The 18,195-nt window shown below is 46.0% G+C and overlaps 1 protein-coding gene across 5 annotated transcripts; it reads left to right on the forward strand.

Moving 5' to 3' along the window:
- The first annotated feature begins 2,759 nt into the window (after positions 1–2,759).
- On the forward strand, positions 2,760–15,690 carry LOC307074819 (uncharacterized protein). 5 transcript variants are annotated; one of them, XM_079735185.1, is made up of 12 exons: positions 2,760–3,137; positions 3,912–4,193; positions 5,176–5,445; positions 5,757–6,032; positions 6,504–6,755; positions 7,643–7,726; positions 8,633–8,674; positions 9,083–9,115; positions 13,021–13,056; positions 13,317–13,340; positions 13,685–13,728; positions 13,851–15,690. In XM_079735185.1, the coding sequence occupies exons 1-11, from the start codon at positions 3,074–3,076 to the stop codon at positions 13,711–13,713; spliced, it is 1,392 nt and encodes a 463-aa protein (XP_079591311.1). In that variant the 5' UTR covers positions 2,760–3,073; the 3' UTR covers positions 13,714–13,728; positions 13,851–15,690. The 5 variants fall into 5 exon arrangements, 4 of the variants coding, with proteins under 4 accessions (XP_079591311.1, XP_079591313.1, XP_079591314.1 ...); XR_013811819.1 differs by having other exon boundaries at positions 2,763–3,137; positions 13,685–13,824; positions 13,876–15,690; XM_079735186.1 differs by lacking the exon at positions 8,633–8,674 and having other exon boundaries at positions 2,765–3,137; positions 13,685–15,690.
- Positions 15,691–18,195: the final 2,505 nt, after the last annotated feature.

Consider the following 18,195-nt stretch of genomic DNA (forward strand, 5'->3'; position numbering starts at 1 on the left):
CAGCACGAGCGCACCTAACATAGTTTCTGCTGTTTCCAGCTGTTTTATAACATGACCAGGTCATAATTCATTTTAAAACCTTGACATAATCATGTCAGGCGTCTATTAAATGACAGTTGACCACAAGGCGATTCTATCACTGCCTCTTCTTGAATTGCTTCATGTTTTAGTCGGCAGAGGCTTGTAATGGTGATAAGCATGATAAGGCGCAAGGAGCAGAACAATTTGAAGAGGGTGCTAATTTTTACGCTGGCAGTATTTAATCAGCGTTTTCATGCCATAACAACGTGAGCTAATCTAGAGTTAACGTAAGTGAGGTGACATAGTTATGTGCTCCCGAAATAGTGGTCCCATAGTGTAAGTCTAGTACATGTTTTACTTGTTGATTTATTTGATTCATAACTTTTTCTTTTGTTTTGAAGAACTTGAAGTTTGCATGTCTTCACATTTTTTGTATCCATTTTCAATATTAAGCCTATCATGTATAGTTTACTTTGTGTTACTTTGTGTACCAATGTGTTTCAGTAACTGTGTAAATACAAAAAAAGGGGGAAATATGGTCATTTTTGAGTGAAAATTACCCAAAGGAAATTGAATATACCTCAAATTTGTTATTACAGTTCCCATCCATTTGATTATACAGCAAAGTAACTAAGAAAATAAAGGTCACAGAATCTTGGACAGGACAAAAGAAAAATCATGGATAATATAATACTACATAATACTACATTTACAACAGTTTTGTCTATAACTCAGATAAAAAGGTTAAGTTTTAAACAATTTATTTCTTCTTTAAGAGCTAGAGACTAGCCAAAATGTGTTTCATCCTTTCGTCTGGGATTAATTACTCACTGGTATCATGAGTTTAACTGAGGTTTAACTGTTAGAAAAGGTTGGTGCTTTTCTGAAAATAAACCAGAAGACTGTTCAAAAATATACAATGTGTTGGACTGATAGATAAATAGATAGATTTACCCCCCACCACAATAAATGTAGGATCTCCACCAGGTCACCCTAAAATGCATCAGAATACAGGAAATCACATCTATGATATTCAAAATCTGGGGGCTGAGCCCCCCCAAAAGTCAGAACCTAGAGTCGCCCCTGCCGTCAGGGCTCAATTGTAAAGAAAAGAAAAAGTAAATAACCTGTTGGTCTGGTTCTTATTAATTGGTGAAAAATATACTTCGAGAATACATAAAGGACTAAAATAGTTACCTGTCGGCGCTGATGTTATTTGACTTGACATGACTTGTTTCAGCATAAGATACCGGATGATAAAGGCCACGTGATGCGGGGTTGGTCACCGTAGCGGTACTTTTAGGCCCTGACACACCAGAGGGTTAACGGGTTTTCTACTGACACCGGCACTGTGACGTATTTTTTCAACCCGTCGCGAGATGAATCCTCCACCCCCATGCGTGTGTCGCTGTGCTTCCCACCGTCACTGGCTTCCTTCCTTTTTTGACAAAATAGCCAAACCCAAGCTTCTTCTTTTTGTTCATGACTGACTTGAAACTTAAAACCAAATCCTACTTTTTGGCTCTGATCCGGTGTTTGGTTATGGCTCGTGTGGAACCCCTAACCAGACCCAGCTTTTATACAAAAATATGTATTACAAAAAAACCCATTCCATTTGACATGTTCGACTTTTTTCTTTGGCTTTTGAATCATTTTGAATCAGGTGTCTACCAGTGGCCGTTCCTTAGAGGAGGCAACGGAGACAACGCCTCCTCGTGAATTTCAAAAAATAAAAATAAATCATTATTAAAAAATATTTATTTTTCAAAATTATCTATGTGCAATGTGTGTTTATTACTGAATAATTACATGAAAAAAACGGCGAAGTGCCTTTGCAAGGCCGGAGGCTGGCCGACGTTACTCTCAGTATGTTGTGTCCAGGGCTAGGCACTGAAGGGAGGCCAAGAGGCCAAAACTCACTTTTGCCGCCTTTGAGAATAAAAAATAACCAATCACAATTCAGCCTCACTGTTGCGAGGTAAATCATCTATACCATGTTAAACACAGGAAGGGAGGCCAGCCTCATCTACTCCTTGCAACCAATCACAAATCAACATTTTTTAAAATAATGTTCTGAGCAAATGAGCGTTCTTCCTAGTCAGTTGCCGCGGCTAACAAAGATAACGACTAACAAAGATATCAACATGGAGGAGAATATAATTCAATATCTACAAGAACAGCAATTTTCGAGGCTACAGTTTGAACATCAGCTGAAGATAAAAGAGAATGGAAGACCAACACCGAAACTGAACTTGATCCAGACCACAAAAGCAGCTGGCTGCCTAAGATCTCGTTAATTATATCGTAGTGAATACATATATCATAATTCACCTTCACCTATGTTGTTAAGTGTTGTTCTAGAATCTACAATGCTGTATGCTGTCTACACGCTGCCATGCATTACATTTAAGCAGCACGCACCATGAATGAACTGTACTTTATGAAGTTGAACTTTGTCTGCGCGTTTGATTAAAAGTTTAAAAGCATTGCACTCTGCTGATACACTGTTAAGTGTCTAGTTTATTTTAGTTAATATCCTAACGGCGCCTCCAAACGACGCGTCACGCGAGTATGTTTTTTTTTTTTTTTAATGTTGTTTAGGCCTACGCTTTAGAAAAGACATGCATGTGCGGGTGCACTGCGCGCGTTCATGAATGTTCATGTTTGCCTCCCTGGTGACCTCGGCCAGGGAACCGCTACTGGTGCCTACTCTTATCTACAGTAGTCCACTCTTATCTGCCTCGCGCCAGGAGATCCAAGCCCCGTCTGATTCTCCGCCTCCCTACTATTGTTTATGTATAAAATATAGAAGACCTGAACGTGTGGTCAAATGGGTGCGTATTTGCTTCGCTCAAATAAAAAAGTGTCGCTATCAGGGGGTAGTTCAAAACATCCGTTGAAACCGAAAGTATCGACGGAACACGGAAGGCTCGGATCTTAAGTCTCCATTGTGAGGAACGAGGCGTAGGCTGACGGCATGCGCTCGGGTCGTTTTTAATAGAAGTACATTTTTAAAAGTTGAATTCATCGCTTTTAGTAAACCGACGAAGACATGAAGTTATCCAGTGCTCTGTTATTGTTGACTTCATCCGTTCTGGGAGTCAGACCCTCATATGGTAGGTGGCTGCGGCAGCACACTGAGCCACTCCTCAATTCCTCGCACTCATCCTCACACAACATGCGTGACTTTTAAGAGGTTATTATGTCGTTATGTTGGTGATCATACGGATATAAGGGGTCAAAGAGAGAGAGGGAGGGGGCATCAAAGATGCCCCCTCCCTCTATTTGCTTAGTTACGTATGATGCAAGCGCGTTGGAACGAGCCCTCCTGGAACCCATAGAGAACCCATACTACCCATAGAGAACCCGTACATACTGCGCCCCAAACCATAACATTTGACGACACTGATTGGCGAAATATTTACTTTTTTTGCATAGAAACCGGGACTTAACCATTAACCATTGTCTTAAATTCCAATCGAGTAGGGCTGAATGAACTGGAGCCCCGGGAAGACAGCCGATTGGCTACTACACCAAAACATAAACGTTGAACGTGAAACGGAATGCAAATATTTTTCTAGAGAGTTCTAAACACATTCTAAAGTGAATTTATTATTTGCATGTAATTAACACAGATTATTTTTCAAAATTAGGAAGATTATTGTTATATTAAATAACAAATAAATAACAGGCAGGCAGGTCGGCGGGAGGGCGGCGCCCCAGCGCCCTCTATGGACGAGCCGCCACCATGCAGCGTGGGTCATCCTCTTTGCACCTGCTGGCCTTTGGTGTCACACAAATCCACGTTTGTCATGAATGAGCAATAAGCATGTCAGACTGCGAAATGTTGTCCAGTTCTCCGCGTAACAAGTTTTTGTTTTTTTTTGTAGGAGAACCTAAACATTTTGAAGTGGGTAAAACGCTCACCTTGGAGCCAGTCCTTTCCACTGTTGAACACCCAGTCACCAGCATCAGGTGGAAATTCGGCTCTGACTTGGTCCTGGATTGGTATCCGAGCAGCTCGGTATACTATAGGTCATTCAAAGGACGCACAACGTTGGATCCACAAACCTTGCGGTTGGACATCAATCGTTTGACCTTGGCTGATAGCGGACAGTTCTCCTTGGAGACGAATCTTGGAACAGTCGAGACTTATGAGGTTAAAGTCATCAGTAAGTGTGTGTGCGTTATGCTCGTACATTTGTGTGTTTGTGTGTCGGTTAGTGTGAGGCACAATTTTTTTTTTTTTTAGTTTACAAAGTAAATAGAATAGGACTTTATTGTCCTATAGGAGATGGGATATTAGGATGAAATGTAACCAAATCTTCTGCTTGCCTTTTGCAATTATATGAAAAGTAGTTTTAAAAATGTCTATTTGAAATGTTTTGCCATTACAAAAAGCTCATGTCTGAATACCTACCTTAACAAATGTACAGGGTCAGCACAAAACACTACATACAAACACAGAAGCACCAGTTCATCACGTCTTATTACGTTTTGGACGTGTTGCGTTTGGCCGGGGGGGGTTAACACTCTTAAAGCTTAAAACTCCATGCAGAAAGGGTCTTGGGTCCTTCACTAAGCCCCTAGCTTTCCTGTGGACAGAGGTTTTATCATCATTCTGACATGGTGAGATGTGTCATTGTACTCCAGGGGTCAGGGGGGCTTGGACGTCCTCTGTTCCTGTGTTTCTTTTAATAAAATTTGTTTATTTAAAGGATCACCATTAGCTGATGCCATGGCAATCAGCTAATCTCCCTGCGGTCCATACCTGACCTACTGTGTACATACTCCACACACTACATCCGAAAAACTTCAATTGCACTAATATACATTCATTTACACCAATATAAAACGAATGCAAAGGTTACATTGATATTAAAAAATACTACAAATAAATAAATACATTCATATTCAAAGCCGGTTAACACTGATTATACAATAAGATAGATGATATTTAAGAAGAATCAGAATTATAACACTCATATGGAGCAGAAGACAACTATGACAAACTAGCCCTGAGTTATACCTCATCTCATACATGCCATTAGAAATGCATATTCTTTTTGAAGGATGATTTATTTGTTATAAGGGGTCAATTATTCCAGTTGGTTATGGCTCTGTTAATGACCAGTGTTCTTTCTATATGACCAGAACCCCCTCAGAAGCCCCGTGTAACGACAACGAAGGACTCTGAGGGCGCTCCTGCTCTGAGGTGTACCGCGGACACCCAGGATCTGGGACCGGTCATCTACGAATGGAAGAAAGACAAAGTTATTGAATCTAAATGGAAGGAAGGGCTGTGGACAGAGGGTAAAGAGCTGAATGGTATGAACAGTTCTGATACCCCTGAGAAGTTCTCCTGCAGGCTGATGACCCGCGTGAAGACCAGCGAAGCCAGCGATCCCGTTCGCAACCCAACAGGTATGTGCCCAGTGGACAGTTCAAACATACACATTTAATTTGTTTATTTAAAGGATCACCAGTAGCTGATGCCATGGCAATCAGCTAATCTTCCTGGGGTCCACACCTGACCTACTGAACATACACAACAAACTGCATGCGAAAACTTGAATTGCACTCATGTACATCAATATAAAGCAAATGCAAAGGATGCCAAGCATGGCAATAGAAATGCATATTCTTTTTGAAGGATGGTTTATTTTTTATAAGGGGTCAATTATTCCAGTTGGTTATGGCTCTGTAAATGACCAGTGTTCTTTCTATATGACCAGAGCTCCCTCCGAAGCCCTGTGTAACGACAACGAAGAACTCTGAGGGCGCTCCTGCTCTGAATTGTACCGCGGACACCCAGGATCTGGGACCGGTCGACTACGAATGGAAGAAAGCCGAATTTATGAAATCTGAATGGAAGGACGGGAATTGGACCAAGGGTGACCAGCTGATGGTTATGACTCCTAAAACCTGTGATAAGTTCTCCTGCAGGCTGATCACCCCCGTGAGGCCCAGTGAAGCCAGCGATCCCTTTCTCAACCCACTCTGTGAACCAGGTATGTGCCCAGTGGACAGTTCAAGCATAAATATTTTATTTATTTATTTAAAGGATCACCATTAAGGATCACTTCCTGTGGTCCATACCTGACCTACTGTGTACATACTCCACACACTACATCCGAAAAACTTCAATTGCACAAATATACATTCATTTACACCAATATAAAACGAATGCAAAGGTTACATTGATATTAAAAAATACTACAAATAAATAAATACATTCATATTCAAAGCCGGTTAACACTGATTATACAATAAGATAGATGATATTTAAGAAGAATCAGAATTAAAACACTCATATGGAGCAGAAGACAACTATGACAAACTAGCCCTGAGTTATACCTCATCTCATACATGTCAATAGAAATGCATATTCTTTTTGAAGGATGATTTATTTGTTATAAGGGGTCAATTATTCCAGTTGGTTATGGCTCTGTAAATGACCAGTGTTCTTTCTATATGACCAGAGCTCCCTCCGAAGCCCCGTGTAACGACAACGAAGAACTCTGAGGGCGCTCCTGCTCTGAATTGTACCGCGGACACCCAGGATCTGGGACCGGTCGACTACGAATGGAAAAAAGATGAAGGGCCGTGGACCAAGGGTGACCAGCTGATGGTTATGACTCCTAAAACCTGTGATAAGTTCTCCTGCAGGCTGATCACGCCCGTGAGGCCCAGTGAAGCCAGCGATCGCTTTCTCAACCCACTCTGTGAACCAGGTATGTGCCCAGTAGACGGTTCAAGCATAAATATTTTATTTATTTATTTAAAGGATCACCATTAAGGATCACTTCCTGTGGTCCATACCTGACCTATTGTACAAACACAACACACTACATGCGAAAACTTCAATTGCACTAATATAAATTCATTTACATCAATATAAAGCAAATGCAAAGGTGACATTGATATTAAAAAAATACTACTAATAAATGAATACATTCATATTCAAAGCCGGTTAACACTGATTATACAATAAGATAGATGATATTTAAGAAGGATCAGAATTAAAACACTCATGGAGCAAAAGACGACCATGACAAACTAGCCCTGAGTTATACCTCATCTCATGCATGTCAATAGAAATGCATATTCTTTTTGAAGGATGATTTATTTTTTATAAGGGGTCAATTATTCCAGTTGGTTATGGCTCGTATGTATCTTTATACATTTTTTTTTATCGTATCATTATGTGTATGCAATTTTCCTCCAGGGTTGCATCGGTGCCAGTAGAAATAAAAAATAAATACATCTATGGGTTGTGTCCAAACAATCTAATGGTGGCGTCTAACATCTCTTAATGCGTAGCGGTTGCAAGGCCGGTCAATATGTTAAGGGGCCGCGTAGCACGTTTCAGTTGTACTCTTCATATCCGGCAGCTAGGTGGATAAGGTCTGTTACCTTGTTTTAGTTTGTGCTATCACATGGAAAGAAACGCAGAGAAGCCTAACTTATCCAAAGTGGGAGAACAGAACAAAGAATAATTTCAATGAGTGTTGGTTGCAAACACATCAATTATGAGACAAATTATGTGTATTAACGTTGTGTGTTTGCATGTTGATGCCATGATGGTAACTTTATGTATTTCCATTTTCTCTCATTGCAGGTCCTATTTGGTGGAAGGTACTACTAGGCATCGCAGTCCTGCTAGTTGCTGTAGTTGCAGGGCTAATCACTATGGTCTATAAGTGTAAGTATCCATTCATCAACCTTTTCTCTATATAGTTACAGATATCGAGAGATATATAGGTCGAAAAATATAAAGGTATGGATATAGTTGGAGGGGTAGGTATAGATATACAGAGATATGTATAGATATTGATATAGATTAGAGATAAATAAGGATATAGGCATTAAGGCTGCAACGGTTCTCAAACAGCGATCGATCCGTGATGCAAATGTCCTGATTCGCGTTTCCGTCCTACCGTGTTGTGGACATGAAACTGTATGTTCTATGTCTCCGCCAAACGTTCCTCTCTGCCCCGAACGCACGCGGCATAACCCTCCTAATATACTCGTCACTATGAGGAACACCGGCGGTGAGGTGTGTGTGGACGTGTAGAGCTCTGGGAAGCCATTGATTTTGATGTTTGTGTCCGAGAGAGGGTTGGGCTTCCCGGACACCTATAGTACAACGCTAAAGTCTGTGTGTGGATAGTGAAGATACAACTAAAGTATCACAAAGTTGCCGTGGTTCGTAACCATGGGGATAACCCCCTCCATTATAGACCTGTTAACCCATCACCCAGCGATCACACACACACACACACACACACACACACACACACACACACATACACACACACACACACACGCACATACACACACACACACACACACACACACACTGATTGGCTGTTATGTTACGTCCCTCAGGGAGTGAACGCTGATTGGTATTGTGGGAGTTGTCGTCTTCAATCCACAAGTGCCAAAAAGTCATTGTCTGCATTTTCTCGGTCAAGAAGTCACCTTATTAGAAATTTATGTTACTATTCGACTACATATATGACCCACTTTCAATACAGATTCATGTCTCCACCGGTGAAATTGTCCTTTAAGTCTCCTCAATGTTGACATAAGTTTTCTCCTGACCCAGGTCCAGATCATCCATTTTCCATATGTTTAAAGAAGTGGATGCGTGAGTGTTCTTTGGTCAAATGTATATCTACACCCTATATATATGATCTAGGGCACCCCCAATTCCATTAGTTGAAATAGTGCCTGTTGGCGATGTTCAGTTCATCCTAGGGCCTCTGTTGAACCCTTTAGTTGTGTAGTGTTTCACTTTGGTTTCCTGATTTGGATTATTCCTTCATGGATTTCTATGACAGCTATATGTGTATAAGAGCATGTCAAGTATATTGCATGGACATTTTCCTTTGATTATTTGTAGTGAAAACAAAATGGACTCCACACCATCGAGCCCTTTACAAAAGGCCGACTTTTCAGACCACTGTCCGGCTCAAGTTGATACCTGTGAGAGGGTGGTCATTCTTACCACCGTCACGGTAAAACAATGACATCTTGTTCTCTGGTTTCTCCTCAGCTTGGATCAAGAAAGCAAACGGTGCACGCGAAGGTCAGTCACTGTAGTAACCAAGAAATAACTGAAATGCATGAATGATGATTGGGATTTTTAAACAGAAGAACAAATGTACATATTGTTTTATTGTTATTCTGCTGGTTCCAAAATGTATTGTTTTCGCCTGACCTAGGACCAAAAGACAAAATGGACACTGCAGGAGGTCATGTTTAGGAGCGCATAGCAAAGAAAAGGTTACATTTATCACCACTAGCTTGTTATAGCACTGCTAACTATAACTAATACTATAGGTGAGGCAAAAACAAACTTTCTCAAAGGACACAACTGAGGCAACCTTCCCTTTGGTTAATAGGTCATCTGGTTGAAAGACCTAGAAACATTAGCCAATGTTAATCTTATGGCCGTTTCGACCCATTTGTAAATGTGCACGAAGAATTCTACCATGTCCACAAAGCCTCTTTTCTGAGCTCCAGCTCCTTTCTCCAAACGTGAGAGCGTAGGCGGGCGGGCTGAACGATTTGGGTAAATAATCGAATTATGTTCTATATTATTCACTAAACCAAAGCTATGAATCATTCTATAGTATGAACAACACAACAATGGAAGCAGTTAACATATAAACTGTTATTTCGTTTAGGCCAGGCCTTTGTGTTGAGGTGAATTGATTTTATAACATCTTTATTTAACTATTGAATTTTAAAAGAAAAGTAAATACAAATCTTACTGATCTCCAGTCAGTAACTGTAGCAAATCCCCACAATAATAATAATAATAATAATAATAAATATCCAAAAGAATAATAATAATTGAAAAAAAAAAAAGGGTTACTTTTTTTATTAATTGCGTTCCATTACATCGCGATGTCGGTTTGAATTCGATAAATCAGTCAGCCCTAGTGAGCGCTACAAAGATCACAGCGCCAGTGTCTTTTCAGAACGTTTTGCTTTTTGCTGATCCTGGCGCTTCTGGCTGAACAACAAACTAACCGTTCAGCATCACCGAGCATTAATCACATGAAAAGAGATTATGTCAACTGTCACAAACATTTAAAAAGGCAAAGAGTGGGTTGTTCCCTATACTTGATACAGTCACTTCATTAATAATGAAATGTCTGCATGCGCTGCTCATCACTCATGGATGTTGTGGCATCCCGCCGCTGAACCTCGGACCGGGCGGGTCCGAGGACACGCAGTAGACGGGATTTACCGTCGCCACCCTCCAGCCGGCGACAGAGAGCACCACGTCTCTCCCCCCAATCAGCGCGATCGGGGACAGCTGGCCGGAGGAAGGGAAAGGACCAGGAGCCGGCATAAAAGGGGCACCAGACCGGGCGAACGGGAGAAAGTGACACGGAGGGAGTACGCGCTAGACCGGGAGAAGGGCGAAGCGACACGGAGGGATTCCGCACCACGCCGGCGATCTAGAGGCTCACGGAGACCCTAGCACGAGGATGCAGACTATTATTGTGGTTGAATAAACGCCGACTGCGGCTTAACCCTTACTTTCTGTGTGATTCCTGCCGGGTACCTGACACTCGGGGAAACGGGTTGCCACATATGGTGGAGAATGCAGGCAACTCGACCACGCTACGGGCCGGTGTTGTGAGGGAACCCCCTTTTGCCGGTATGCAGAACCCGGATGGGACCGCGGCGGCGCCCGCCCAGCAGCAGCAGCGGGAGACCACGGAGAGTCTGGCCCTGCTCTACGAGGCCGTACTACGGCTCGCCCAGCTCGCCGTCCACGCCGCCCCGACCGCCGTCCACGCCGCCCCGACCAGCCGGCTCACCAAGCTGGGACCCGACGACGACGTGGAGGCGTACCTCGAGGCATTCAAGCGGACCGCCCAGAGGGAACGCTGGCCAGAGGAGCAGTGGGGCCATATTGTGGCCCCGTTCCTCACCGGGCCCGCCCAGCAGGCGTGCCGGGACCTACCGGCGAAGACCGCCCGGCAGTACCCGGCCCTCAAACAGGCGATCCGGGCCTACTACGGAATTTTTTTCGTGAGGGAACGCCAACCAGCAGCGGCGATACGAGGCAACGCGATCCCTCGGGGAACCCCAAACCAGACCGTGATGCCGCCAGAGACGACGCAGCCTGAGATGAGGCCGCGGGAGACGAGGCCGCGGGAGGCGGGGCCGCGAAACGAGCCACGCCGGCAGCAGACGCAGCCATGCATGCTAGCGACCTGTTGGGCACAGGGGAAATTAGGAAGCCCGACCATACCGGCGCAGGTAATGAACCGGGACACGCAGGCCCTCGTGGATACCGGCAGCGTGGTCACTCTCCTTCGCCCCGACTTGGCGGGCGGGAAGGAGGGGGCACCCATAGAGGTGGCCTGCATACACGGGGACACCCGGACGTTCGGGACCTGCCACGTCGTCATCCGGACCCCGCACGGGGTATTCACGACGTGGGCAGGGATCGTACCCCACCTCCCAGTGCCGCTGCTAATCGGGAAGGACTGCCCGATCTTCCACAGGCTACAGGACCCGGCGCGTGAACTCCGGAGCCGGAGAGAACCACCCCGCAGAGGGGTGAGGGGAGCTCGACAGGCCTACGGGGCCACCAGGCTTCCGGCGTCCCCCGGAGGGCGAGCAGAGGAAGCTGCTCACGAAAAATCTAAGCCAGCGCCGTGCTAGGCCAGCCCGGCCGCGCCTGAGGCCGGGCAGGAGGCCTCCGGCGAGGCCCGGCCCCTGACCGAGGACGACGTTGACACCGAGCCCACGACAGAGGCCTCAATCCAGGCCGATGAGACGTCGGTCGAGCCCCAGCCTGTGTTGGAGACGGAGCCCGAGGCAGAGGCTGAGCCCGCGGCCTCACCGGAGCCAGAGGCTGCGGTGCTGCTCGAGGCCGACCCGGAGGCTGACGTCGACACCGAGCCGGAGGCAGAGGCAGAGACGGAAGCGGCAGAGACGTCGATCGAAGCAATGGACTCCTCTAAAGAAGCTGAGGACGATCACCTGTCCGTGTCGATCCCCAACGAAGACGCCATCACGCTGGACGTGGATGGGGACGACCTCCTGGAGACAGGTAAACATGTGGAACTTCCAGATCCCGACAAGAGCTCTGACGACCACCTGGTCCCCTCTGGACCCACGGGCCACGATGATGACGACGACGACGACCTGATGGAGGAGGTGACCAAGGACGCCGGCTCTAAGAAGGCGTCGACCGCCAAGCCGCTGCAGCGAATCATATTGGACCACGAGTGTGCCTATCAAGCCCAGAGCCTGTGGAGGGGGGAGGGAGGTCATCCTGGTCACCGACCACGCCCCCCTGAAGTGGATGGCCGGAGCCAAGAACGCCAACGCCGATGCCCCGTCACGCCGGGATGCCTGCCTGAGCGGGTTCACCGACGACCAGAGGCCTGAGCAAGCGGTGGAGGAGTGTGGCATCCCGCCGCTGAACCTCGGACCGGGCGGGTCCGAGGACACGCAGTAGACGGGATTTACCGCCACCACCCTCCAGCCGGCGACAGAGAGCACCACGTCTCTCCCCCCAATCAGCGCGATCGGGGACACCTGGCCGGAGGAAGGGAAAGGACCAGGAGCCGGCATAAAAGGGGCACCAGACCGGGCGAACGGGAGAAAGTGACACGGAGGGAGTACGCGCTAGACCGGGAGAAGGGCGAAGCGACACGGAGGGATTCCGCACCACGCCGGCGATCTAGAGGCTCACGGAGACCCTAGCACAAGGATGCAGTCTGTTATTCTGGTTGAATAAACACCGACTGCGGCTTAACCCTTGCTTTCTCTGTGATTCCTGCCAGGTACCTGACACTCGGGGAAACGGGTTGCCACAATGTATAACAAGAAGCTACCGCTGTGATGTGGAGTTAGAAGCTAATGAGATAACACAGGAAAGAAAGAAAAAATATATATTTATATATATAAAAAATGTTTGTTTTGGTATAATTAATTGTTTCTGTGGTTTCTCCTCAGCTTCTAATGGCAGTACGGAAGGTCGACCCAATGCAGGTCAGTCGTCCTTGAAACCAAAGAAAAAAAGATGAATGAATGACACATATTTTGTACTTTAACATTAGTTTAGTTTTATTTATTTGTGCAAGATAAATGAGACTAAAATAGCAAACAAAAATGCACATAGACATACATAAATGCACTGGTGGGACAAAAGAAACCCCAGAGGACATTCTATTCATATTCCTCACTTTGTAAGCTGTCGTTAACCATAGCAACAGTCTTTAACAATGTCATTTCTCCCCTTCCTGCCACAGTTTTACTCCAGTCTTTATCACCCGGTGAGTCTCCGAGTTCTTTGTGACTTTGGAAACAGTAAAGATGGCAATTTACTTATTGTTAGAAATCTTTTTTTCACGTTTTACAGAGCATGCACATGTTTGTTACCCACTGTGAAAGAACAAGGTGGTATACCATGAAATCATTAAACAAGTGTAAAAAATCTCAAGTTAAAAATTTAGACTGGAGCAAGCTTGAAATAGCTTATCTTCTATTGTAGACAACTGCTGGTTAGAATTGAATTATCCAAATATGGAAACGAAGTAATAACTTGATTACGTGTTTAACAGTAATCAAGTCCAGTGGCTTTTAGTGCTAATTGCATGCGTTTGTGTGTCTTTCACAGTCACTGGGGATTCGGAGTTGGGGAAATGAATGATGAACAATGAGGTCACTACAATCACGGAATATTCTGGCAATTAGCCACCAAAGATCAGGCACATCGATGTCTGCTGTGACACACGTGTGGTCTTGGCTGAAAGTGGACACTGATTGCCTGTTTTCCCACACAGGTGGAGTAAATTTAACCTGACTTCGCCAGATGGATTGATTCGCATTTGCTCAGCTTGATTCACATTTGCTCAGCATATCCATCTGGTAACCTTCCGTTGGAGAACTTTTGGGAAGGGGTGAAAATACTGGTAAGCTGATTGGAAACCATCTGTCTATCACCACCTATGTTGGTGATAGACAGATGGTCTATCACCAAGGGCGTAGGAACCGGGGGGGACGGAGGGGACGTGTCCCCTCCAATATTGGAGACAGGCACATTTGTCCTACCTAAAAATTATACCAGGGGGAGAAAAATATTTTATTTTATTTTGAAAGCGCAACACAGCGTCTTGTCACCGCTTCTTATTCTAAGAAACTGGATGATTGAGCGTGCAATTAAAGAATTGATTTGATATTAATCAGTTCATTACTGCCATTCAAAATGTGTTTTCCTTTACATTTACAAAAGTATATTTTTAGTAGAATAAAATATATTTGTGAATTTTTTCAGTGTAGTTTATATATGACATATTTCTGTTCAAACCATTAACGGATCTGTCAGGTTTCCGATATGTGTCCCCCCCAATTTTAAACTCATTCCTACGCCCCCGTCTATCACCAACTATGTCAACAACTATGTTGGTGATAGACGGGCCAAATCAACCAATCAGATCAATGAAAGCCGCCATGTTGTTTAGACTGAACAGTCGCTACTCGCTGCGTCACACCAAAACCCGCCTCAAAACCAAGGCTGATTGGCCGGTCATTTAGCATCGGCTCCAAATTTTCTCCATCGTAGGTTACCAGACTGATCTGCGAGTGAATGCAATGGGGCTCGCGAGATCAGGATGCTCTCACAAGGCTAGTTAATTGGCCTTTGTTACAAAGTATTTGCGATGCTTCTTATTTTTTAAATATATTTATGTAGCTTGCTGTTTTTATATCGATTTGTCGTCGTGTTTCGTTCAAACTGCATCAAGTACAGCTAGCTAGCTTCCTCAATCTTCCTCCTTCCGGCGAGGTAGTGCTACTGTTATAGCCTGTAAAAAATTTGCTATTCACCAGTTTGTCAACAATAAATGAAAAGTGCCCCACTGCTTGCTCTGTGAAGCTTAGTGTTAATTGAATAACCACGCAGTTGTGAAGGACAGTTGGGACACAATGAAGCAGCCTTTAAGCCAAACGGCTGCTTAAATGATTGTGACTCACTGCTATTTTTTTTTATAAACATGGCATATTAATGGTAAAATAAGATGTTTGTGATTAACTTAAGTCATTCTGTATTTGGTTTCATCTCAGTAAAGCCGTAAACCAGAGATTTCAAGGATAGATTTGCAGATTGTTTAATCATGTTTCTTAATATATTGCACGGCAGAATCAGAAATATTAAATATTTTCTTATTTTTTCTTATTTTTCCTATTTTCTTTTTTTTGTAAATAGCATTTAATAACAGAGCCCGTCTACGGAGAGCCTTGGCACTCTATTGAGCCCCCTTGTATCGAACTTGGTTGCAGTTCCATTAGAATTCCACTGGGAGAGGTCGCCTGAGTGCAGATTGAATTGGGGTCAATGGGGCTAGACGGCTAAATGTATCTCTTTCACCTGCTTGTGCAAATATCGCAGAATTTATTGTGAGGTTTTTCTGATCCCCTCTACTTCTGGCTGTCGGCCGTCCTGGGTGTCCTGGCTGGTAGGCGGTTATTTTGTATCATACTGAACCGCGCCTCTCTCCGCACACACGTTGTCTGAATATGATTTCGTACTCAAACATGCACGCTACCAGCTTATATCGATGGGTGAATGACATATAAGCCCGAAAAAAAGGTTGAAAATAATCAATAAATGTGAATTATTGAGTTGCATTGTATTGATTCCTATATTTAACAACATGTATGTGTTTTTTGATAATAGCTGCTAAAAGCTGTATTTATTCACCAATTCGTTGAGTTTGTGCCCAATATTGTCATATGGTGTGACACAACATTTTTTGTATTTAATTAAAATAGGGTTGTGGTGGTTAACATAATTCACCCACGGAACTATGGGTGGGTGACGCTTTTAGCAGACGAACGTCTTAGTTCAGTCCTGTTGGTTTTTCGAATGTAATGGTTTTCAAGTTGTGTTAATTAAAACTCAGTGCTGGATACTCCGCCTCCAACTCCCGTCTCTCGGCACTACACTGGTGACCCCGACATAGGTCTCGCTGAAGCTTCAGGGACGAAAACGAACATGGCGAATAACGCTTTTATCAAGTTGCCGGAGTTCTGGGAGTTTTCACCGACGGCGTGGTTCGCGCAGACGGAGGCGCAGTTCGCCATCCTTGACGTCATGGACAACACCGCAAGCTATTACCACATCGTATCGGCGCTGGGGAGATCCACTGCGGTGAATTTCATAGCGAATCCCCCGAACCAGGGCAAGTACAGAGGCCTCAAAGCCTTCCTCTTGAAGACTTTTGAGATGTCGCAGTCAGAGCGACCCAACGGTTGTTGGCTATTCGGGGCCTCGGGGACAGCAAACCCTCTGAGCATATGGAGATGATGCTCAACCTGCTGGGTGCAGAAGAGCCTCACTTCCTCTTCATAGAGCTGTCCTCCAACACATGCCACCGCAGGTCCGGACGGCGCTCGCGGGCACGAGGATTATCGAACCACGCCTGTTGGCAGAAGAAGCCGACCGGTTTTTCCAGGCTGCTAGGAGTTTCGTACCCGAGGTGCTAGCCCCAACACGCAGTGTCTACCCCCCGGACAATGATGGACTAGCCAACAGAGCCCCAGTGGCCACCAAAGGCCGCGCCAGCACAGGTATGATCTATTTTCACGCGCATTTCGGCGCTAAGGCAAAGAGCTGCCAGTCCCCGTGCAACTTCAAACCAACGGGAAACGCTAAGGCTTGCGCTCATTAGTGGCCATGAGTGCAGGCACATCAACCCAGCTATTGTTCATCAGGGACACTCTCTCCGGCAGCGAGTTTCTTTGCGACACCGGCGCTCAGAGAAGCATCCTGCCAGCTACGGTGGAGGACACCACGCCTGGTGTCCACGGTCCACAGTTGAGGTCCGCTAACGACACACCCATCCGCACGTATGGTACAAAGACTGCGGACCTGTACTTTGGAGGCCAGCGATTCAGGTGGGATTTCGTCACAGCCGACATCTCCTTTCCCCTCCTCGGCGCGGATTTCCTTGTGCGCACAATCTGCTAGTAGGCGTCAAAAACAACCGCCTGGTGGACGCACGGACGGTCTCGTTTGCATGTGCCAGGCTCATTTGCAAGGCCCTCCAGCTCCCTCTCAGCGGGGGAAGAATATCAACGCCTGCTCAGGGAGTTCCCCGGTATAACCCGACCTCTTCTGCGGTCACGGCGAAACATGGCATATGTCTATCATATAGACACCAAGGGCCCACCCTTCTATGCTAGGGCCCGACGACTTAACCCCGACAGGCTGAAGGTCGCTAGGTCGGAGTTCATCAACATGGAGCGCCTGGGCATCATCCGCCACTCAGACAGCCCCTGGGCCTCACCCCTCCACATCGTTCCCAAGCCAGACGGTGGGTGGCGACCTTTTGGGGATTACCGCTGCCTGAACAACGCTACAACGCCTGACCGCTACCCAATCCCACACATCCAGGACTTCTCAGCACACCTGGCGGGCAAGCGGGTCTTCTCGACGGTGGACCTGGTGCACGGTTACCACCAGGTGCCAGTGCATCCCTCGGACATCGCCAAGACGGCGGTAGTGACACGTTTCGGGTTATTTGACTTCCTGCGTATGCCATTCGGACTCAAAAACGCCGCTCAGACCTTCCAGCGGTTAATGGACTCGGCGCTCAGGGAGATGCCCTTCGCCTTCGTATATTTGGACGACATCCTGGTCGCCAGCTCCTCCGAAAAGGAGCACCAGGGTCACCTACGCGACCTCTTCATGAGGCTCGACCAGCACGGACTGATCATCAACCCGGCGAAGTGCCTGTTCGGGTTGTCCTCCATCCAATTCCTGGGGCATCTCATCAACAAAGATGGGGCCGCCCCTCTTCCGTCGAAAGTGGAGGCGATTTCTGCTTTCCACCGCCCGCACACAGCTCGGGTGCTCTGAGAATTCCTGGGGATGGTGACGTTTTACCATCGGTTCATCCGCCAGGCGGCTCACGTCATGCGCCCGCTGTACGAGGCTCTCAAGGACAAGTCCCCTGGCCAGGCTGTCGACTGGACGGCGGAGAGGGAGAAGGCATTCGAGGCCACGAAGGCCACCTTGGGCCAAGCCGCCATGTTGGCCCATCCGTCACATAATGCACGACTCTGGCTGGCGATCCGCCACTTCTGGGTCGCAGACTGCCTCTCTCCTCTCAACAGTCATCGGAGCCG

The sequence above is a fragment of the Pollachius pollachius genome (genome assembly GCF_949987615.1).
Source record: "Pollachius pollachius genome assembly, chromosome: 4".
In the NCBI taxonomy this organism is placed as follows: Eukaryota; Metazoa; Chordata; class Actinopteri; order Gadiformes; family Gadidae; genus Pollachius; species Pollachius pollachius.